The sequence below is a fragment of the Siphateles boraxobius genome, unplaced genomic scaffold (assembly GCF_051911475.1).
Source record: "Siphateles boraxobius isolate OS27281-9 unplaced genomic scaffold, OSU_SipBor_1 1, whole genome shotgun sequence".
Classification (NCBI taxonomy): Eukaryota; Metazoa; Chordata; class Actinopteri; order Cypriniformes; family Leuciscidae; genus Siphateles; species Siphateles boraxobius.
This window is the reverse complement of record NW_027508699.1, coordinates 10,719,345-10,743,284: the sequence shown is the minus strand read 5'-3', so window position 1 is coordinate 10,743,284 and position 23,940 is coordinate 10,719,345. Positions and strand designations below refer to the sequence as shown.

The 23,940-nt window shown below is 38.5% G+C and overlaps 1 protein-coding gene and 1 long non-coding RNA gene across 3 annotated transcripts in view; one reads left to right on the top strand and one right to left on the bottom strand.

Moving 5' to 3' along the window:
- tbl1xr1b (TBL1X/Y related 1b) overlaps positions 1–7,562 on the bottom strand; it is a 34,203-nt gene extending 26,641 nt beyond the window's left edge. The window contains exons 1-3 of one of the 2 annotated variants that reach the window (XM_077202419.1): positions 7,306–7,562; positions 4,924–4,988; positions 1,633–1,733 (exon numbers count right to left, since the gene is read on the bottom strand). In XM_077202419.1, the coding sequence (XP_077058534.1) occupies positions 1,633–1,690 (58 nt within the window). In that variant the 5' untranslated portion in view covers positions 1,691–1,733; positions 4,924–4,988; positions 7,306–7,562. The remainder of the gene's footprint in view (positions 1–1,632; positions 1,734–4,923; positions 4,989–7,305) is intronic. The other variant, XM_077202492.1, reaches the window with a different exon arrangement.
- A 4,781-nt stretch (positions 7,563–12,343) lies between these two features.
- Positions 12,344–23,688, top strand: LOC143723296 (uncharacterized). The gene is made up of 3 exons (XR_013197128.1): positions 12,344–12,444; positions 12,600–12,651; positions 23,392–23,688. It is a non-coding gene; the product is annotated as an uncharacterized LOC143723296 (long non-coding RNA).
- Positions 23,689–23,940: the final 252 nt, after the last annotated feature.

The following is a 23,940-nucleotide window of genomic DNA, read 5'->3' as shown; positions in this document are numbered from 1 at the left end:
ACGTTGTGCCATGAATGTACTAATAGGCTTTAAGTCCACAGATCAGCAACATTCACCATGGATTTAATGTAGTAACACTCACTGTAACTATGGAAGTTTGGCAGGAATAGTAAAATGCTTTCGGAACCGAAACTTACGAATTTTGCACGGTTGCAGTATTTTTCAAAAACACTAACGACTCTGGATAAGAACTGATTTTCGGTTCCCAACCCTATCCATATGAATTGATAAGTTTTCACCATGTCTTAACCAGACGTAATGCGATATGATTCCTGCAACAAGCAATTTGTCTGTCCACACCAAACGCGGCACAGCTACGATCAGAACAGCGTGTGGGCGGTGCACGGCACCAGAGATTAATCTTGATGACAGTCGCAGGGAGGGAAATGGATAAGTTCATAATGAAATTCACAAATATTACACATCAGTTGTGGTAAATGAAGCTCAAGCAGGTTCGCTTGACATGTGAGAACCAATGAGATTCGTGCACTAGATTCTTGTGCACGTTTGAGCTTCAGCAAGAACCATTGAGGTTCATTCTCGTGTTACGCTGCACGTTTGAGTTTCAGCAAGAGGTTTGATCTCGTGCATCAAGCAGTTTCGGTTGACCTTTTGCTTATGTTCACTGATCAATGTTTAAATAAGAATAAAATCCTAAATTCAATCTGTTCATCATATAAAGCAATAGAGTCTCTTCAGAAATGTTGGACTAAACTGCTCAATTCATAATATGGATTAGTTTTACGATCTCTTTATGAATTTTTTGAAGCATCAAAGTGGTAGTTGTGTAGATGCCAATGGAGAGACAGAAATCTCTCAGATTTCATCAAAAATATCTTCATTTGTGTTTCGAAGATGAATGAAAGCCTAACAGGTTTGGAATGACATGAGGGGAGAAAATGATGACAGAATTTTCTTTTTCGAGTGAACTATCCCTTTAATACAAAGTTTCAGCCATCATTCAGGACAGTAAAAGCAAGAATATGGAGAGATTTTTTTCAGCTGGCTGCAGTTAAGCGCTCGCAGTTTTACCTATTATCAATAAGTAAAACCATAAAAAAATCATTTTCATAACGTAACTAAACCATTTAAAAACCTTAACTTTATATTTCAGCTAGTTGCCAAAAGTAACTAAATTACCTAAAACTAATAAATAAAAATTTATAAAAACTACCTAAAAAAACCTAATAAATAATAAAAATGACTAATAAAACTATAATAGTATGTACATTATATTACAATAACAGTTTCAAACGCGTATTTGTGCATGTTAAATAGTTAAAATTGTTTTTATAAATGGTACTGGTATTAGTTCTGACAACTGACATTTCATTTGGTTATTAAACCTTACTCTTAAAGAACAGCACATAAAACACTACATTTTCACATTTCCTGAAGAAAACGTGGATGATATTTCCTAAAACACACTGTCAAGATGCTGCCAGGGAGTTGTTGTTGCCCTGAGTGTTTTTTTGGTGCACTGGCCGGTTTTTAGGTAGGTGGTTAAACCATTAATTAGTTCTTTAGAAATAAACATGGCAGGACAAAAAAAAAAAAACCTGCATGCGATATGAAACAGGATATTACACAAAGCTGTTAAGTGAAGTGAAGAGGGTCGATGAACATACACACCTGACTCTTGCAGGTATCTGTACACCAGGAAATTGACCTCATCACTGCTAACGCTCATTTTGGATCCTGGGTGAACCAAGAGGTCAGGGCGAGAGTGGAGCCTGGAATAACAGACAGGTTTTCTGTTACTGTTCCTCAAAAACAGCAAATAAAGCATCAGAACAACTCTGGACACAGTATACACCACTGCTCAAAAGGGTTTTTTTATTCAGAAGGAATTCACTAAATTGATCAAAAGTTACAAAAACAACTAGAAAAAAAATACAGTTAAGTAAATGCTGTTCTTTTGCTGTCTTCAACATTAATAAGAAAATGATATTCTAAAACAATTTTAAAAACCTATTTTTATGGTCATTTATAAACAAAAAAAAGTCATGCACAATTACCTAAATTCATATTTGGTAAGGTTGAATACATTTTCACGTTTTTGTTTTTATTTATTATCTATAATTTTGTGAATTTAATTTGACCTGCTGCTTTTTAACTGTTTTGACAAGGTAAAAAGCTACACATTTGTTTTATATATGATTGTTTTGTGTAAAATGAAGACCGCAATTCTCCTACGAGTCTGAAGGGGAAAAACGAGAGATTCTGACAAAATGTTCATTATAAATAATATTAATTTGAACTAAATTTAAAACAATTATTTGATTTTCTTATTCCTTAAGACTTGTTTCTTTATTGGATAAATCCACGTTTGTGAATAAACCTTTTAAATAAATGATTCAATGACAAACACTTTTTGTAACTTGTCGCCACCTCCTGTCGTAAGGATGAGCAAATAGACTACAATACAAGTGTCAAAATGATTATACCCAAACTATAAACTTTTATCCCCTGTTATTTGAATGTTTGTATTGTACCACATAAATAATGATAGTGTGTGGTTGAAAGGACTGTTTGTGAAGCTGCTTCATACTGTACATTTACATGGCAGCTGCTCTCTCCGGATCAGCGCCAGTGCCAACGCAGATTTGAATGTTGAAGTGTGATGATCGTAATTTCAAAGGATAACCAAAGTCCTTAAGTTCTTTGGTGTAAACAGTTTCACACCGCAAACGTCAGCGGAACACGAGCAACATGTTTTGTCCAATGTGAGCATTCACATCAGAAAAGCAGCGTGACGGTCGACGTCTCATTTATTAACACGGACATTCATTGGGCATTGACAAAAAATACCCGCCGTAGAAGATCTGTGACCAGGTGTATTTGACAGGGGAATCGTTGTCATTTAGGAATAAGTATTTCCTTACACACATACTTGTGTGTATCATTTTTTGGAAGCCGGCTTAATTGCCCATGTTTGCATAAATGTCATGTGACATCGTCGGTTATTTCTTTATGCCTTTTGCAGCATCTCGCGCATGACAACACGACGCTCATAGTAAAAGTTGTTCAACTTTTTAGAAAACGCGTCTCCTGTTTTTAACTGCAAAAACGCATTCTGTTTAAATAGCGCTCAATACTGTTTACTGCATTTATGGTTTGAAAGGTCTTGCAAATGACCTGGCTTTGCATCACTGAACTTACTTAAGCAGGACTGTGATGCTATTTTCTTCTGGAAACAAACTTTGTTGCATTATCTCTGTAAAGCTGCTTTAAAACAATCTGTATTGTAAAAAGCACTATATAAATAAATGTGACTTGACTGTATATATTATATATAAATATTCCCAAACCACAGATTTTTTTGGTCCTGATCAGTATATATGGGATGATTAGGACACCATGAATCGTGATGATGGACAGAGGCCACTGGGCAAATTTAGCCAGGATGCCGGGGTTAAACCCCTACTCTTTTTTCGAAGGACATCCTGGGATTTCTAATGACCACAGAGAGTCAGGACCTCGATTTAACGTCTCATCCGAAGGACTGTGCTTTTTTGACAGTACCAGTGTTGGGAAAGTTCACTTTCTGCATAAACTAGTAAAAGTTCAGTTCACAAATTTTAAAATGAACTAGTTCAGTTCAGTTCATACTTTAAAATTTTAAACTAGTTCATTCATAGTTCTTTTTTTCCATATGTTGCTGCGAGCTATTATTTTCCATAATGATTGCCACAGCCCATATAGAACTACAGACAGCAATTATTTTATCGGCGGGCAAAGTTTGAACAGAAATGTAAGATTTTTCCCATCCTCACCGACCTTGTCATAAAACTCGTTTAAATGATCATACGACGCGCTTCCTTGCTGCATTTGTTTTGATGACGCATGCGGCGGTGCGACACTGGTGGCTGGTGTTGCCAGATTGAGTGTTTTTTTCTCGACATATTAAGGCCTGTTTACGGTGTGTTTTAGCCGGGTTTTCGCCTGGAAGGCTCTATAGAAATCTGGCACCCTATTGAACGAAGTTAAACTGAGAGCGCGCCGTGACACCAGAATGAACGAGTTCACAGTAACATTCATCAGGCATTAATACAGTACGTTCAGTTCACGTCCGCCCAAAATATGAACGAGTTCATGAACTATCGTTCAATGAACGCGTTCAGGCTCAACACTGGACAGTACACTGTCCCCATCACTGTACTGGGGCGTTAGGACCCAGGGTGAGCACAGACCTGCCCTTGGCCTCTTTAAACAATATCCTTTTAAGCAAAGAGAAAACTGAACCTAAACTTCTTGACTGAACTTTCTCACAGAAGCCCCTTTGAGCCCTGGGGGAATTTTCCATCCATTTTCTCACCGCTGGAAAGAACTGTTAAGCTGCTACACTGTAGGGACTGATGTTGTGATGGGAAACAAGTGTTAAGTGTTAAACGAGGAAATGGTCCAGGTGTCCTCATTCATTCAGCTGCTTAGTTTGTTCTTTAAGCCTCCTTCACAGTGTTATAAGCCTTCACGTATAACAGCAACCCATCATTTGATAAGAATCCCTGTTGTTTACGAAGAGTCAACAGGTTGCCAATTCACAATCAAATAAACCAGGCTTATACAACTTAATGAAAAGGCTCTTGAGCAGTATAAAGTCAGACTGGCTAAATGTCTTACACTGAATTCTCTTAACCTACACTCATAATAAATCACATAATCCAGTAGATTTGTTTTCTGAAGAGAAAAACAACAATTTGATGATCTGATTTGCTGATCTGATGAACAATTTGCATGTCTTAAGATCATTCCTCTCAAAAAATTATTGTCTGTGTGTGAAGGGCTTTTGCGAGCTACTTTTTAAATGCAATGTAGGATATTTCAGACTTCATACTGATTTACATTTTTGGAGGGTAAAATTTAAGACATTAAATGTTGATTTTGAAGGATGTGATTTAGAAGGATGTGGCAGTGACTCACCATGTTACCAAGTGATATTTAGATGTTCATACTCTTGCCATCCATGGGAGCACAGGCAAATCTGCCTGTCAATAAAACATTGCATTAGTTATAATCAGATTTACAGTCAGCACCCCCCCCCCTCCTCCTCCTCCTCCTCCTCTATAATTAGTCAATAGTTTAACAGAATACAAGTGTAAAATAAATGCTTGTTGACAAAGCAAAAATTTAGACCCAGAAATTTGGTAACTTTCCAGGTTTGGTAATAACTTAACGGAAATAACCTAATGCACCACAACTATCCTATTTATGTTCCAAGCACAAGCAGAAGGTAGACCATATCATTTGAGAAAGAGTACCCCAATCACAGTCATTAATTAGCAATGCTCTGAAAGGCCATAATCTTTCTAAAAATGGCACCACTGTCATACAACATCTACGCATGGTGATGATGTGCATTTTATTCTAAATTCGAATCTTTATTTGTTTTATTTTCTCTCCACTTTTCCTTGCAGCCCCATGGGGGTCCCGGACCCCAGTTTGAAAACCCCTGGTTTAGTGTACAATGCCCCATTTCTTTTCTCTGTAACCTCTTACAAAGTCAGCAAGTGTATGATGTCCAATGTTGCCAGACGTGTACGAAAATTATTGTATTTGTATGATAATTTTGACCTATGTACGATCCATAATGAAAAAATCCCATAATGTACGACAATTTCAGAATTTTGTGACACTTCAAATGATGGTCGTTATAATTCTATACTCAATGATCTAGCTGTGGATTCTCGTCTACCATCATGATTGTGAGGAGAACGTGAACATGATGTTACCCATGTCTTCCATTTTTATGTCTTCTCGGCCAATCATCGTGGAGAATGACTCTTTCTCTCACAAGTTGATGTTCTTTTTGGATATTGTAGCCTATACAAAGTTGTATAACATTAACATGTCATCTCTGTATGTTTGCAAGAAGAAAAAAGTGAAAAAAAGTTAACGTTCCTGCCGCGACGCTTAGGTCAGTTTTTTTTCAAGCGGAGGTCGATAGTTTAGCAATTAAGTATTTCTCAGGTCGTGTCAAAAAGTTGTTGGCCTATAAATAGCTGTATTCTGTACGTTTGACTTGTGTACGATAATTTTGAGCTTCTGTTACGATACTTGGACATTTCCAATCTGGCAACACTGACGATGCCTAGCGTTTTAAAATCCATTCGGATTTAAAGAAGTCGTGCAGTATATGAAGAAAGACCTAGACAAGTTAATCTGTTACAAAGCATCTCTTACTGAGGCAACAACTACCCCCCCCCCCCCACCCCCCCCTTTAACTATAAGCTATCATGAAATTATGCAATCAACTAAAAGTCCTTGTACAGTCTATAATCGATAAAGATAATACATCACTTCAGTGACAGAGAAAATATATCTGCTATTGCATCTTCATGGTTAAATTATATGCATAATTCTGTAATTGACTTACAAAAAATTACACCAAAAAAATTAAGCCTTTTTCGAGATTTACGCAATTCAATTAACAGTAAAATTAAATTAAATTGAATAACCCTTACATATTATTCATATTATGAATTAATTTTAAAGTAAAAGAATACAGCATAATAAAACTGTTTGTAAAATCTTAATGGAACGGACCATTTAGTTTATGTGATTCGTATTAATACATTTAAAAAAAAAGAAAATATTTAAATTAAAGTTTAAGATTTATTTTTAAAAAAAATCACTCATTTAAAATTATTAATTCATAATATGAAAGTACTAAATGCAACTTGATGCAATTTTACTAATAACTGAAATGCGTAAATCTTAAAAAAAAAAGTTGTTGTTTTTTTGAATTCACGTCTTTACCAGTAAAATACACAATTACCTTTCCAGCGTACTTATAACAAGCTATTTAATTAAAGTAATTAAATGCCTAATGTAATTACCATTTACAACGCAAAAAAAAAATCTGATCTGAACATGTCACGCTAACACTCTACCGGAAGCGCAATTACATGTCATTCGAGTTTGAGCTTACGGCTAAATGCGCATCGTGGGCAAACGTCACCGGAAACAACACGACTCCCCGAACAAGTGCAAAAATGAGCGATTCTATTTCAGCAGCACGTGGCTGCTTCCATAGCAACGCAGCTAACTAGTCGGCTAAATACAAGCTAGTTGTTTTCAACGTCCATCTCGCGTGCACACACACAGCGCGAGGAAACTGAGCGCCCATCCCCCACAGCGTGCGGCCACACGCCATATGCACTTTCACTCTGCAAAATGAACACTTTTAACGAGTTATAAGCGCACTCCAGCTATCTAAAAATCGAACAGAGACTATAGCCGTCAGTTCGTGCATAACTAGGTGCTGATGTGTGTTATAATGGGCGAATGAGAGGCTCGTCTTACTCGTGCCGAAGCTTCCACTCTCACCAACCGCTAGCTTCTGAAGCTAAAGTGCGGAACAAATGTGCCACAGCGCCGACGCAAATCCGGCAGAAGGGTATTCCTCGACCTTTCCACTCCACAATCTTACTTCTGTCTTGGAATAATATCTATTTTCCTGTGGTCTGTATTAAATATAAAGAAATAGAAGAAACATGTAGCAGCTTATGGCCAGCCAAGCGCTTCAGAGGAAGCCGACGGCCTCAGACTAGCAGTAGGGCGGAGACTTTCCACGCGAAAATGAGGTAACAGCATCGTGGGGCCTCCTTCCAATTAAAAAAAAATGAAAAATAAAAATACACCCTTCGATTATATTAAAATTATGTAACGTTACTAAACTATTTTTAAATGTGAGATTATGATTGTGAAAGCGAAGTGTTTTGCGTAGCCTACATCAGTTTAGTTGTTTGGCGGTATTCAATTATAATTGGAGACATGTGAGATTAGAATTACCCATTGTATTTCGAAAGCAGCTATTTCCAAAAAAAATATTACAAAAAATCGGACTCATGATAAACAGCACAGTTGACCCCCACCGCTGGGACAGAGCTGTATTTTGCCTGGCTGGGCACTGCCTGCGATTTCGCCACACCTACAATCTCCTCCGCACAGCCGTTCAATAACAGACTGACATCATTGGTCTGCGTATTACACTGCTATTTTCAATCTACCTTAATTATTGTAAAAGCATCGCAGTTGTCTTGTGACTCACAGTCAGCCTGTGCCTATTAGAACTGTGACCCATAAATTGTATTTTTGTATTGTAAATTATATAAATTGCGACCCGGCCCCGGATAAGGGAAGAAGATGATGATGATGACCCATACATTGCAAAAAAAAAAAAAATGTTTTCAGCTGCTGACTCTCAGAAACCAATTACTGCCTTGATCATTATACTCAAAGACCATCATTGTACATGTATATGGTTTTTTTCTTTATAATGTATCCATAAAGGTCCGTTTATATTAGCCTATTGTTATTTTATATTTAATACAATTTTAATAACATTTTTATTACTGTACAAACTGTATAGCCTATTACCCCTAATCCTACCCATCACAGAGAACTTTCTGCATTTTTACTTTTTCAAAAAACACCACTTAGTATGAATTATAAGCTGTTTTCCTTATGGGGACCAAAAAAAAAAAGTCCCCACAAGTACAAGGATTTCGGATATTGCCATGTTTGTGGGTTTACCAGCCCACACACGCACACACACACATTTCCATAACACCTGGCCTAATTGTACGAAGCTTGTTTTCCCACTTCATCTGAGAGATGATGACACAACTTTGTAACATCTTAAACCATCTTTGCTTGCTGGAAAGATGTTAAAGGATAGGACTGAGGAGGACGAGGTTAACTCTCAACCCATGAGATAAACCACCAGCACACATGCTCTCCAAGTGAATTATAACCTTACAGATCATAATCCATATATCATTGGTTGCGGTTGGTCTACAATTTGTTCTCATACAGCTATAATGAGAGCAGTGTTTGAGCATTATGGAAGGAACACATTTCTGGACAGGACAATACTAAAATTTAGTTTTGGTATAAGTCTCAACTTCACACGAACTTGTCCCTCAAATCTGATGGTTAATTTGAATGTTGTTCCAGGAACAACAAAGATGATTATCCAGGAACATGTTGGACTTGGTGAAGTCACGTTCACTTAAAAAAATATGTATACAAGGTAGAAATGCATTCAATAACCTGAAAGTGTGATATTGGACATTTTTGTTTATAACCGTGGTGGCGAAGAAAAGCATCTTAAATGCTGAATGTCACAGTGCCAAGCAAGCAATGATTGGATTATTGGATTTTATACTGATATGAATTTGCTCTGTGCAGTGCATTGATTTGAAGATGCAATTATCCCTCTCTCTTTATTATGACAGACCTAAAAGTAAAGGTCAGTCATTTGTGTATATCTCATTAGCAGTATCCAAAGCACTCAGTCATTTGTTGTGAATATTAAAAATTGCTTCAAAAAGGACAAAAAAAAATCATGTTTCTTGCTCAGAGTGGCTTAATGTGCCAATAATTCTGTCATTGATGATTGCCATGAATTTATGTCCCCATCAATTGTGTCATATGTTTGTAGTTTTTCACCGCTTCAATGCCAGCTTTATACAAAGATTGGATACAAACAGACAAATAAAAATGTTTCCTGTATCCTTGGCAACAGCACTGGCGCTGGCTGTAAATGAGGCAATCAAATTAATGCTGGAAAATAAAGCAGGCAGAAAGAGAGTAAAAACTGGAACACTTAGAGCCAGGCACGATTATCCATTTTACACCAAATTTAGCATGCATGGTGTGAAACATTACACTTTTGGATGAGATTCTCTGTAACCGGTCTATCAAAACACATATTGACAGTTTAATTAGAACTGGAACCAAAGCATTTTGGTTTTGCACAATTGTCTCTAATTACTAAGACCTTTGTGATTCAGTTGGGGAACTGTTTTGGCCAACAGAGATTGAGCAGGAGTAATGTTTTTGGGAAAATATTCTGTAAAAATAATTGAATTTAGAACAAAATTATTTACATGTACATTCATGCATTTAGCCGATGCTTTTTTTCCAAAGTGACTTACAAGAGAGGAATAAAATCAATTCATTTAGCAGGCAACAATATTCGTAATACACAATGCCAAGTTTGACGACAATATAGGAAGCAAGCCAGATAGAAGGGGAAGAATTACAGAGAAGGAAAGTGTGTGTGTGTGTGTGTGTGTGTGTGTGTGTGTGTGTGTGTGTGTGTGTGTGTGTGTGTGTGTGTGTGTGTGTGTGTGTGTGCGTGCCTGTGTGTGTGTTGGATTAAGGGGGTGGTTAAGTGCTTGTGGAAGAGGTGTGTCTTCAACTGCTCCTTGAAAGATGTGATGGTCTCAGCAGTTCGGATGAAGGTTGGCAGCTCATTTCAGAGGAACAGAGAGTGAAACTTTTGGAGAGTGACTTTTTGCCTCATTGTGAAGAATTGACAAGGCATCACTCATTCAGTGACTTTAGCTGGTGGGCGGGAGTGTACATTTGTAGGAGTGTATTGAGGTTGGGAAGTTCTTTTCCAGTGGAAGTTCTGAAAGCCAGTCTCAAAACTTTACATTTGATTCTGGATGCATGGGAGCCAGTGGAGTGAGATCTGGAGTGACATATTTTTGGTTGATTGAATACCAGACATGCCGTCGCATTCTGGATCATCTGCAGATGCTCAGGCCCTGTTTACACCTGGTGTTTAGATGCGTTTTGGTCGATCGGATCACAAGTGGATGACGCTAAATACAGGTGTAAACGAGGTCTAAAACGTTTCCAGTTTGTCCACTTTCTATCAATTCCAGAGGTAGTCGAAAACGCATTAAACCGGATTGCTTTCGTAGTGTAAACGCTCATGTGGTCGAATGTGTTCGAACAGCCACAAAAGACCATCTACTCTCTGCCTACTGATCTAATGGGAAAATATTATGCGAAGAGCGCTTGCCAGACGGGATTTAAACTTTGTCGGCTGAAGACCCAAGTTTGTTTTAAAGATGAAAAATGTACCAAGCACAATGTTCACACACACTCACCGTGTTCAGCTTTGAAAGCTGCTGCTCTCCGTATGTTTTTCAGTTTTTTTCCCCCGGTTGTTCATATGTATAAATTGCGTGAGCTTTTTTCATCAATTAAATTGAAAGATCTGGAATAGTCAATTTACTCAGACCCTTCCCTCAAAGAAATCAGGACTAAAGTGTTTGAAAGTGGACAAAAGAGACGGATTTTACACCAGGTGTAAACGGGAATCCTCGTCTACCTGTAATCCGATCGACCAAAACGCATCTTAATACCTTGCGTAAACAGGGCCTTAGTTGTTCTGGCTGGAAGGCCTGCCAGTGGAGAGGTGCAGTAGTCCAGTCTTGAAATGGCAAGAGCTTGGACAAGAATTTCCACCGCATACTCTGAATTGAACGGTGTGATTTTCCTGATGTTGTAAAGCGTGAACCTGAATGACCAGGCTGGTGTTGAAATATGGGTGGAAAAGTTCAGTTGGTCATCAAACACAACCACCATGTTCCTTTCGGTCCTGGTTGCCATTTCTGTTGTAGACCCCAGCTGAACAGTGATGTTGTGGTCAAATGACTGGTTTGCAGAATTTCCAAGGAGCTCCGTCTTTTGAAGTGTGTAGATGATGCTCCTTCATTCAAACAGATTTGAAAGGCAGCCAGAGAAACGAACTGAGCCAGTGAGATAATCAGGTTAAATGACAGATAAATCTGCGTATAATCTGTATTGTAGTACAGGAAAAGCCATATGCCTTTATGATCGTGACCAGTGAGGTTGTGTAAATGGAGAAAAGAAGAGGAACGAACACTGAACCTTGAGGCACCCCGGTGATTAGCTGATGTGACTCAGACATCCCTCCTCTCCATTAAAACCTTGAAAGATCTGCCTGTGAGGTAAGACTAAAGGCACCAAAGTACCATACATGTGATGCCCAAGTCAGAAAGGGTGGACAGGAAGATCTGGTGGTTTACAATGTCAAAGGCAGCAGACTGGTCTAGAATAAGGAAAGAAAATTTTGCTCCTGCCAGCCATAAAGTTTTTATCAATGGTCACAGGGGAGGTCGAGTTTACACTTTTGAAGCCAGACTGGTTGTTGTCGAGTAGGTTGTCCTGTGATCAAAAAGGCAAAGAGCTTATTGAACACAACTCTTTCAAGAGTTTTTGACAGAAAAGGAGTGGCTTACCAATGGCGCAAAATGAATGGCTTACCTTTCACACTTTCCCATCAAATGATTGTGAGCACCATCTTCTCAGTTCTCGCACATGCGTTGTGGCGCTCTCGTGAACTCACGTCAGAGGCCAACACGGAAGAAAATAAATATTTGAATAAAGTCATTATTTTTGTTATGTTTTTGCGCATAAAATGTATTGATTAACCTAAGGTTGAGCCACTGTAGTCACTTGGACTATTTTAACGATCTTTTTACTAACTTTTCTGTGCCGGCAGATGCAATTACCTAGCACATGAAGGAGTGAGCCAGGTCCCAGATTTCATCAAAAATATCTTTATTTGTATTCCGAAGATGAACGAAAGTCTTACGGGGTTGCAACAACATGAGGGTGAGTAATTACTGACAGAATTTTTGGGTGAACTAACCATTTAATTTAATTACTATTTATGTTTTATTTAACAATTCAAATTATACTGTATGTTACGTGTAATATAACTCTGTTAACCCTGCAAAAAAAATATATTACTTGCATTGATCTAGCAGGGAGCCAAGGTATTAAGGAAGTGTGGAATGTGCGGATGGAGGTTGGTTGTGGGTAAGTGAGATTATGACAACTGGTTGCCACCTTATTAGTTGAATAGCTGGCAAAGTCACCAGCAGTCAGGGATGAGGTGGGAGGTGGATGGGGACAGGATAGAGGGAAGATGTTGTGTTGTGAATAGTTTCCAGTTGTCTGAGGTGATTTTGTTTTGGTAGTAAAAGACCTTGGCAAAAGAAACACTGAAGGTGAAAGAAGACAGGAAGAAATAATACTTGCTCAGGTTATCTATGAAAAATTCAGATGAGAAGCACGATCATTTATTATATGTGTTATAATCCAAGCACGTCTGTGTCAGGCCCATGTGGCATTATGCTGCATTGCATAAACCCCGGATTTAATGCACCACCAAGCTGTGAAACTGCTCAATCCATCTAAATGTGATTTCAGTTTTGATCATGGAAAGGTCATCGGTCTTTGCGGCGAAGTCTGAGTCTGGCATTACAATAGCTACTAGATGGATGGTTTCCAGAGCTGTGTGTTCCCAAGATTACAGTGTTGTGAAACTTTAGCATATGCACCATTAACCTGAAATATTATTTCTGATTAATGAAAGGTATGAGGAGATGGCACACTTAGCAGTACATTCATAACTCGCAGCGCTCCAGAAATACCCTGTAGATACAGATTGAACACCCAGCATGTCTCTATATATAAAAAACAAACGTCTGTAATTGCTGCAGCTGGGAGGCTTTTAGTGCTAGGCCAACAACAACAACTAATACTGGGATTTGATTTCGAGTCAGATTGGACTCAAAACCACATTTCAGCACATTAGAACCAATTTTGTCTGTTCTTCGAATAATGTTTTGACCTAAGAATTCAATTTTCAATTCAATTCAATTCATTTCCTTCTCTCTGGGCCTCGAGTCAGGTTACTAGTTTAACAGCGTATGATCTGTTGTTGTACGTCACACGCATCACACACATGACCAGCGTTGGCCAATAGATTATTAACTATTAATAATTGAGTGCCAAATCAGCATATTAGACTGTTTTTTGAAGACTCATGTGACACTGAAGACTGGAGTAATGATGCTGAAAATTCAGCTTTGCCATCACAGGAATAAATTACATTGTAAAATATATTAGAAAACAATATTTTAAACTGTAATAATATTTCACAATATTGCTGTTTTACTGTATTTTTGATCAAATAAATAAAGCCTTGGTGAGCATAAGATACTTCTTTCAAAAACATTAAAGAAATCTTTCTGTATATTCTGTACTGTACGAAGTGATATTTAATCGATTTAGTAACTATATTGTCAAATGTTCTAAAGTTATGCAATTGCATTTTTTTTTGTAGCTGACCAAAATGCACTTATTCACTGAAAATATTTCCACTTGCCATTATAGTCATATGACTTCACGAATCGAAGGATACGCAATGATCCAAAAGACCCAATCAGCAGCCACTCCTTCGTCTTCAAAAGTCTCTGTCTTATTCTGAAATCACCCCATAAACCCTCAATCAATATTCCCTACGTTAGTCCACTAATACAGTTCACTTGAAGGAGTGAATAAAAACGAGTAAGCGAATCCGGGCGTACATCGGCTGTACAGTTGATATTACAGTGCAATGTGGGATTGAATGAGTGCACTCGGTAACGTCCACTATGGTTTCGAACACCACTACAAATGGCTGTCCCCTCAAATAATGCCCTAGGGCATAGGGGGTATTTCGGGTTCAGCCACAGGTTTGGTCCATTTACACTAAAATGCAACCCCTGAGTTTTCAAACTAAAATGGGGGTCTGCAGCGTTTCCAAAAGTCTCAGTTTTCGAGGGCCGAAAACTCTGGACCAGTGTGAACGCCAGGCGTAACCGTAGCAAGAGTTATGCGTTTTAAAACGAAAATGTAATAGTGTAAACAGGGCCTAAGAATTCTCAGATGCCACTTGATTTGAATATTTTATTCACCAATGAAATGCAATTAATACATTTTTAAGTGTGACTTAAGTGATGTTTTGGGGCCACAGTAAATGTGCTAAATCAATTGACATGTCAATGTTTTGAAATGTATAGTATGTTGTGATGATGAGGCCATTCTAAAGACCTTTCAACCCTTCTGAACATGTGTCCATGGTGCTATAATAATCCAACACAAGAGAGAAAATACTACCTGGAACATTCTTGGGAAAGGGCAGGCAGATTTCTCCGAGGGCTAGATAGACACATGAACAGAGGAAAATGAAACAAACACATTGCCAGCAACAGGTGTAAATGTCAACCGTTAAGGATCTGCTCAACACTCTGTAAAACACACAAGGGTGCATGACTGGTCTGATTGTCAAATAAAAGATTGGGGATTTCTAAGCTTGATGCAATCTAGAATATAATGTGGATGTAATACTTTCCCCCCAAAAAGAACTAGTCAGCCTCAGCAGAGCATTCAGAGATGAAGTTCAGTCAAAGATAGCATCATTTTGAGAAATGGGCTCTTTGCAGGAAAAAAAAACGACTATGAAAAGATTTGACTCCATTCCATTTGTGACAAAATGTGTAAAGTGTTAAATGGATTTCAGAATTTAAAAGAGACCATCAAAAAGTCCAATTATCGTCGCTATGTGCATTCACATGGACAAACTGCACAGAGATAAAAGTGTGTGTCTTGCACTTACAGCAGTTCTGGCTTCTTCTCATCAGTTTGCCCTTGGGACAAAATGATCTATCTGTTATCTTTCATGTAGAGAATTTTAGTCAGCAAAGAAACCGTCTGTCTCTCAGAGGTTAAAATAAAACTGTTTGACATGTGTGATCCTTTGCTTAAATGCTTGCCACCTAATATTTCTTAGTTTCATCTTAATCTTCGGCATAATGTGTGTTTGACGCATAAAAAAGTTGTACATAAGAGTAGCCTCAAACTAGAGTTTGTTCAATTCTCACCGCTGCAATATGTGTGTGGTTGGTTATATTTAATGCATTATTATGGTTGCTAGGGTGTTCTGAAGAGTTGTTGCATTCTGTTTATTATCCGTCAGGTGAAATTTGTATGTCTGACCAATTAACAGAAAAGGAATGCTGCATGATTTCATATTCATGTACTGTATTTCGCACAAATGGTGCACAACGAGTTATACAGTGAAGTTTAATTATAATGGAAACGAACTAAACATAGTAGTGTGTGGTTCTGGTTCTGATATTTGTCATGTGCAATTCTAGTGCAAGTACAATTTGCATTCTAACCTGTTCTTAAGGGAAAACGTAACTGTTACAAGGTGGTGATTTTGTTTGAATTTGTATGATGTGAATTCTTACAAGACATACGATTATTAAAAAAAATAAGCATACATTTTTTAAGCACCCCTAACCCCACCCCTAAACATACCCATCGCTGGGGTGTAAGCAGAACCTATGAAAACGTACGGATAAGATCATACAAATTCATACAAATGAGCCACCAATTCGCCAAAATAGTTTATATAGTAAAATATAAAATAGTTATGAATTGCCATGATATTGTGTTGGAATTGGCGCAAAGGCCCATTCACACTTACAATGATTAGTATAGCGTCCACACCATCAGACGATAATATTCCATTTGTTATAAGCGATTTTTGAAAGTGATTCCAGCATTTGTCTGTGTCGTTATCGTTAAAGTTGTGGTGTGGACTACCCTATCTCATAGAATTAGAATGATTATCAAAACTTTATAGTTATAGTATAGTTATAGTTATTGTTAAGTCCCATTCACACAAAAAAATGATAACTATAACAATAACTATATTAGCTTCCACACCAACAGACCTTACTCAGAGCAGCGCCATGACAGGTATGAAAGTGAAGCTGTGATATACTAACTTTGTTTTCCAGCTGTAAAAAGCTGTATAAAGCCAATTTTCCACAGCTCATTTCAGTCTACAGAAATTTCTCTGAAAGATATTTTTACAGTGTTTCGTCAGCAGAACAATCCAAAAACACATTAAATTACAATGAAGAGTACAATGCATAAATTAAGAGATGCATGTCTATCCCTCACACCCTTGCTTTTATTCCCGTTAAAAATCAAAGATGGCGATGCTGTGAATAAGGTCTAACGCTCTGTTTATAAGCGTGCAATGCAGTTTTGCTGTCTGTCACTTTAAATATTCAAGCTCTTTAAAGTCAGGTGGATTCTGATCGGCTCTCAAAATTTTTATCATTCATCAGCTGGAAAAAAATGTTCTGAAAGTGATTCCAAAGATATTGTTCCTCTGTGTTGTTATCGTTATAATTGGTGTTGTGGACTTCCCTGTTCTCATAGAATTAGAATGACTATTAAAACTTTAGTTATAGTTGTCATTATATTTATAGTCCTTCGTGTGAACAGGCATTCAATCTTACAGTCAGTTTTCTCTTTCAGGTCAACTTGTCAGGGTTCTGTCACTTCTGTCTTGTTTATATCTTGGTTTGGTGACAGTGCTCTGACACTCCCGGTTTGTCATGTGTTTGTGTTTAGTCTGGTCTGTTGTTAGCACATGCTTGTCATGTATTTCCTTGTGTTATGTGCTCTCCTGTCAATTGTCTAGCCCCGCCCATCTTGTTATCTCATTATTGATTAATTTGTCCCACCTGCCTGCCTCGTTTCCCTCTTTTGTTTGCTTCCCTAATTAGTCTCCCTGTGTTTGCAGTCCTGTGCTGGTTCGTTGTTCAAGTTCCTTGTGTTTCCTTATCGTTATCCCCTACGAGGGAGTTTTGCTTGTAGTTTGCTTGATAAATATACCCATTTGTTCCTGCACTTGAGTCCTCGCATCTTGAATCTACCCATTCTGTGACAGAACTATCATGGCGAAGCTACAACTGTCTTGCTGAGCAAGTTAGATACAAATATTTTACGTGAATGATCTGCAGTGCGTTCTTAAGTATAACATGCCCTCAGCCTTCTACACGGCATTACACATTTTTAAGCATAAGAAACCGTATATGATACCAGTCATGTCAGATGTTATTGCTAATGTGTTATTTAAATGTGAGATTTTTGTATTTCAATTAGAAATGCACTTGTGTAACCAGTCCTACGCAACCCGGTCTGAGCGGGATTCAAACCATGGCGGGCGCTCTAACAAGGACACTAAAGCTTCAGTTGCTAGAGAGCCTCTTAAGATCAGGGGAGTGAGGTTTACACGCACAGATCTCACTGGCCTACATCTGTTACACTCACTTCCCTAAATCTCACTCCCATCCTGGTCAACGGTACCAAATGTAAGTGGTCCTACTCAACACGCTCTAAATAGGTTTCGAACTGTGGTCTTCGAAGTGGGAGTCGGGCGCTCTAACAAGCAGGCTAAAGACCGCAGCCTCTAGCATCAGTCGCTAGAGCGCCTTTTGAGATCAAGGGGAGGTTTACTCGCATAGCTCTTACTGGCCTACGAAGTTACACTCACCCCCTAAATCTCACTCCCATCCGGGTCAACGGCGCCAAATGTTACCGGCCCCACTGAGCCACTCCAATCAGGATTTGAACCTTGGTCTCTGGCGTGGGAGGCAGGTACTCTAACAAGGAGGCTAAAGAACAGAGCCGCTTGCCACCGTTGCTAAACACATCTTGAGATCAGGGGAGTGAGGTTTGCACGCACAGCTCTTACTGGCCTACGACAGTTACACTTGAATGAAATAGCTGTCGAGTGTGATGGTCAGAACTGCATTGCCTCGAAAGGGACCCTGTTCAAATTAAAAAGCAAAAGGAACAGCTACTCAGCGTGCACAAAATCATTGGGTTTTATTGTGTAAAAATGCTTTGTTTCTGCCCTCGGATTTAGTGGAAGAAATCTACTAATAGTACCTATGGACAATCATTAGGGGTGTAACGATGCACAAAATTGACGGTTCGGTTTTCCCACGGTGTTGACGTCTCGGTTCGGTTCGGTTTAGAAAGCTAAAATTGTTTTTTTTTTTTTAAACAGTGGTTTAATGAAAAAATTGTCTTTGTCTTTAAATTAATTCAATTACAATTAAACGTTTCGCAAGGATTAAAAAAAAATCTGCTAAATCTGTAAACTATATAGGGAGCCGCACATTACTATAACATTAAAGGTTGTAGCCTAGACTTTTAATCTAAATTTTTATTTTTTAGATATAATAATCAACACACAACACATTGTATGAAAACATGTAAACTGAACATAAGGCAGTTTTTGCATTAACTTGTGTTTTTACTCTAATTTGTTATTGAAATATAATACTTTACACAGTTGTCATTTTCATGAAAGATATTTTAAACATACATTAAATAATCAAGATATCATTAACAGGTTAAGTAAAATTTAATATATAGTCTAACATGGTGCATTTATTTAGTGCAAGAGTTCATTTATAGGAACCAAAGTAGTGGACACTGAATCACTTGCCTGTTGAGGTAAATATAATGCTAGTGACAAGCTATACTGTTTTATTGACGTCTTTACGCTGCTGAAACACTGATTCTGCGATTACACGAGTTATGATGCCTTTCAGTAAGTATACTGCATCTTTCAACATACCATCCGTTGTCCATTCTGTAACTGAGGAAGAGATGATCGCGTTTACCCACGCGCCGCGCTGCCGCTTGAAATGAGAGCTTAGTAGGCCTACAGCGGTCTGTCACGCCACAGCAAAGAGCGCCAAAACGCCATTTATTGTTTGAATTTCGTGATCAAATAGACAGAATTTGAAAGATTACAACTTGCTTATTATCGAAAGTAACAAAACACAGAGCTTGTTATTTGGTGTTAATGGTGGTTAGGCTACAAAACTGAATTCGTTGTGTACTGTACACAGAAGACATGAGGTCCATTGAGCCGGGCAGGGGCAGGGCGGGGCCGGGGTAGCAGGGGGCGGGGAGGGGCGTGTTCGGTACGCATTGAGAGTATCGCGATTCGAATCGTGTGTTCTGTATCGCGGTTTTTCGGTTCGGTTCGAATATCGTTACATCCCTAATAATCATAGTAGTGATGCTTGATTTAGTAAACCCCATAAATCATGTATGCAAGCTAAATGACAGTGGTTTGACGAAAAGCGGCACATGGTTATTTCTGTTCAGTTGTTCACCTCCATGCTGGTAAGGGGCAAGGTCAGGGTGTCGGGCCGGCTAGGAAGGACTCATTCCACACATCATTTGGCAGGAAATTGCTGCCCTACACAGTTTCACTCTGGCACACAGCCCACAAAGCCACAAATCTGCCAGCATCATTATCGGGTATTTTAAAAACCCTTACGGGTCTCAAGAGGAGCAAGAGAAGGCTGACGGTTATTGACTCAACATGCTTTCTTGAAATTTCATTGCTCTACTTTGGATCCAAACTATCAATACAGGTATGTAGAGACCTTGGCCTTGCAAGAGATATAGGCCCTAAATGGAAAGCTTTAAACATATTGATTGATTAGTAAGATAGAGCATGATGGGTTTGAATGCTTCTCTGCCTTCTGATAAGTGCTCAGAGGATAGCAGAGCAAATGGAGGGAAAATGTTTCAGGAATACATTCACTGATGTGCCTTATTTGATTCAAGATGTCTTGGAGTAAAAATCAACATGCTCTACAAAGCCATGTCAAGTCAGACATGAAAAAATACAATAGAAAGGCAATAAGTCGCTGTCTGTTGATGTGAATGAAAAGCATATTTTATTTTTGAATTCCTAAGAATAAAGGTCTTTGTGTGCATTGATTTTGAAATCCATTTATCAAATGGATACAACGATTTAGATGGTTTTAATCAACCAAAAACCTTTATCGATTAGATGTGATAGAAAAGGCATATTCATTCTTAACAGGAACTTGTAAAATTATTTGTACGTTCCTCATTGCTGAGTGCATTCAATCATCTCATTACTAGAAAATCATGGGACACTGGACAAAAGGAAAGAGCTTTACCCCCCCCCCCCCCCCCGTCCCCCGTCCCCCCCCCCCAAATAGACTTGTTTCAGGAATAAAGATTTGGGCTATTTTCCAAAACCCAGGCTCAGTGAATCAATAATGTATTTACTCTGCTTTATGTTTGGCATCATTCTGCATTTAGCAAAAGCATGTTGTGCATGTTGTGTTGTGACATTGTCGACACAGCATATGTGAGTGTGTACTTGTAATAATAATGCAATTCTCTTCATGCCCTGATGCTCTTAGTAATGGCAAGGCAATTTTGAAAGTGGGGCTCTATCAACCGTCAACTCCATTTCTGACCCCTTTAATGACCCACTCCTCATCACTCAAGCTTTCTTTGAATATGCATAGGCTACCTCCAAATATGTTTCGGGAGCATTATCGAGCATTCTAATCATGCATGTTTTTGCACTGGCGTGTTTATCCGTTCAGTGATGCTCTTCTGCAGACTTCGGTTGTAACAAGTGTTTATTTGAGTTCCTGTTGCCTTTCTATCAGTTGAACCAGTCTGGTCATTCTCCTCTGACCTCTGCCATCAACAAGGCATTTTCTCACATAGAACTGCCACTCACTGGATATTTTCTCTTTTTCTGCCCATTCTCTGTAAACCCTAGAGATGGTTGTGTGTGAAAATCCCAGTAGATCAGCAGTTTCTGAAATGCTCAGACCAGGTCCTCTGCATCAACAACCATGCCACGTTCAACGTCACTTAAATCACCCTTCTTCCCATATTCTGATGCTCCGTTTAAACTTTGAACAGCAGGTTGTCTTGTCCAAGGCTGTGTTCAAAATCACTATTCCCTAGATTATTCCACTTATATAGTTCACTTGAGGGAGTGAATGAAAACGGACACTGAGTGTACTGAAGGGCTTTTGCTTTTGCCTAGTTTGTGCTTGCTGTTTAATAATTATTTTTAACTTAGCAACTTGGCAGTTCCAGTAGTAAGATGAAATGATTTATCTTGAACTCTGTCATGAAAACTAGCATGTATAAACCTTAATCAAACAATTTAATAATCAATTTAAAAAGTAATTTATACCTGTATGATTTTACACTCTATCCACATCGGTCCAGTGGTTTGGAAAATGGATGGATGGATTATTCAACTGCGGGCGCCATCTTCTGGTCAAATGTTGGAATTCATTCAGCGTGTGACTCTCACAGTGCATTATGGGTATTATCTAGCTGTTGAGCGTACATCGGTTGTACACTTGTTATTGCAGTGCTCCAGCTATGATTTTAGACACCAGTACAAATGGCTGTCCCCTCAGATAGTGGCCTATTTAACTGTATAGGAGGCTTTTTCGGACACAGCCCATGTCTAATGCATTGAGTTGCTCCCATGTGATTGGCTGATGAGATATTTGCTTTAATGAGCAATTGAACTGGTGTACCTAATAAAGTGGCCAGTGAGTGTATATGCTGTATGAATGATGGCTTTTTTAAAAACAGTATTAAACTTAGCCTATACTTTACAGACGTTATATATACAAGTACGGTCTCTGAATATTCTTATATAATAATCTACATAATATTTCAATGTAGGTTAATGAATTTCATTAATATTTAATGGTGGATGCAATGTTTCTGATCACAATTTGATAAAGTGTTTATGGGCAATTCATTCAATAAGTAAATGTGTTATTTAAAACTGTGAATTTCTTTGAATTTCAGTCCATACTCCAATATAACTCTGCATCCTGTCAATTCACTTCCATTCTTGAATTTAAAAGGCAAGATATGACATACTTGATGCACAGTTCTCTGGGTAGGTTTCAGTTTTCTGAAAAAGTCAGTGTTGAAGGGGATCAGAAAAATATCTATATACAAAACATTCTTTTTCAAACTAGATTTTAATGGATGTAGACTAACTGAAAAAAACAAACACTTGATATTGCAAAGGCATTACTCTTACCATAAGATCCTCAAGCTTTCTTAAAGGTGCTCAAAGCGATGTCACGCATTTTTTAGGCCAAAACATTTTTTGTCATATACAACAAACATCTCCTCACTATCCACTAGCTGCCTGTCCCCTGAACACACTGTAAAAAAATACGGTCTCTGCAGACACCCCAGGCTCCACAAACGGCAACAAAAACAAACTGGGCTTACCCGCACCACGAAACATAACAAACTGTTCCAGCCAATAACCGATAAGAAGGGTTTGGGGGTGCGGTTTGGGGGGTTAGTGCGCGGATGTGGAGGAGGGAAGGTCTAGCCAGCATTCGTTTTGTTTGACAATACTTTAAACGTCAACAAAAAGTGATGTCACCCGACATCGCTTAGAGCACCTTTAAGGCCATCAGATTTATTCATAAACTGTGCTTACAGAGTTATGGACCATCATTCTTTGCTGATTTATGTATCACTGAAACGCTCTGTCAGTGAATAGTTACTTTATATAGTAAAAGCTGTATATTGTAAAATCAATACTTCTGGCTTCTGTACACAAAATATGTCAAACTATGGTCAGATAGTTTTATAAGAGAACTGAAATAGAAATTGTATAATCTCAAACCATTTTCAAGATGGATATTTTTAGATTTGTAATATACAAACATAGGGTTGTGACATAAGAGCATGTGGCAGCTGTTCAGTGTGACTGAATATAAATAAGAATATAAAATGTTGTGTAAACTTATCCAAGTATTTCAAGGTTTGGGCATCTCAGGGACCGCAATTCATTGGTTCAAGTCTTACATCTCAGGTAGGTCGTTCAGGGTGTCGTGGAGGGGTGAGGTGTCTAAGACCCAACATCTAGCTACTGGGGTGCCTCAGGGCTCAGTGCTTGGACCACTTCTCTTCTCCATCTACATTACATCACTAGGATCTGTGATTCATAAACATGGCTTTTCCTATCACTGCTACGCTGATGACACACAGCTCTACCTCTCATTTCAGCCTGATGATCCGACAGTTGCTGCTCGCATCTCGGCCTGTCTGACAGACATTTCTGGCTGGATGAAAGACCACCACCTTGAACTAAACCTTTGAAGGTGATCCTGGCCAACCCAACACTACTCCACAACTTCTCCATTCAGCTAGGTTCATCATCCATAACTCCATCAAGGTCAGCCATGAACCTTGGAGTTGTGATTGATGATCAATTGAACTTTACAGACCACATTGCTAGAACTGCCCAGTCCTGCAGATTTGCCTAATACAACATCAGGAGGATCAGGCCCTTCCTATCAGAGCATGCTACACAATTCCTTGTCCAAGCACTTGTTCTATCCACACTTGACTATTGTAATGCTCTCCTGGCTGGTCTTCCAGCTTGCACTATCAAACCTATACAACTGATCCAAAATTCTCACAAAATTGCACTGGTTGCCAGTTGCTGCTCCAAAACTCCACAACAATGTCCATTTTCAAGAAACTTCTGAAGACGCATCTTTTTTGGGAACACTTGATCCATTAATACTAACATGTTATCTTATTCTATATCTA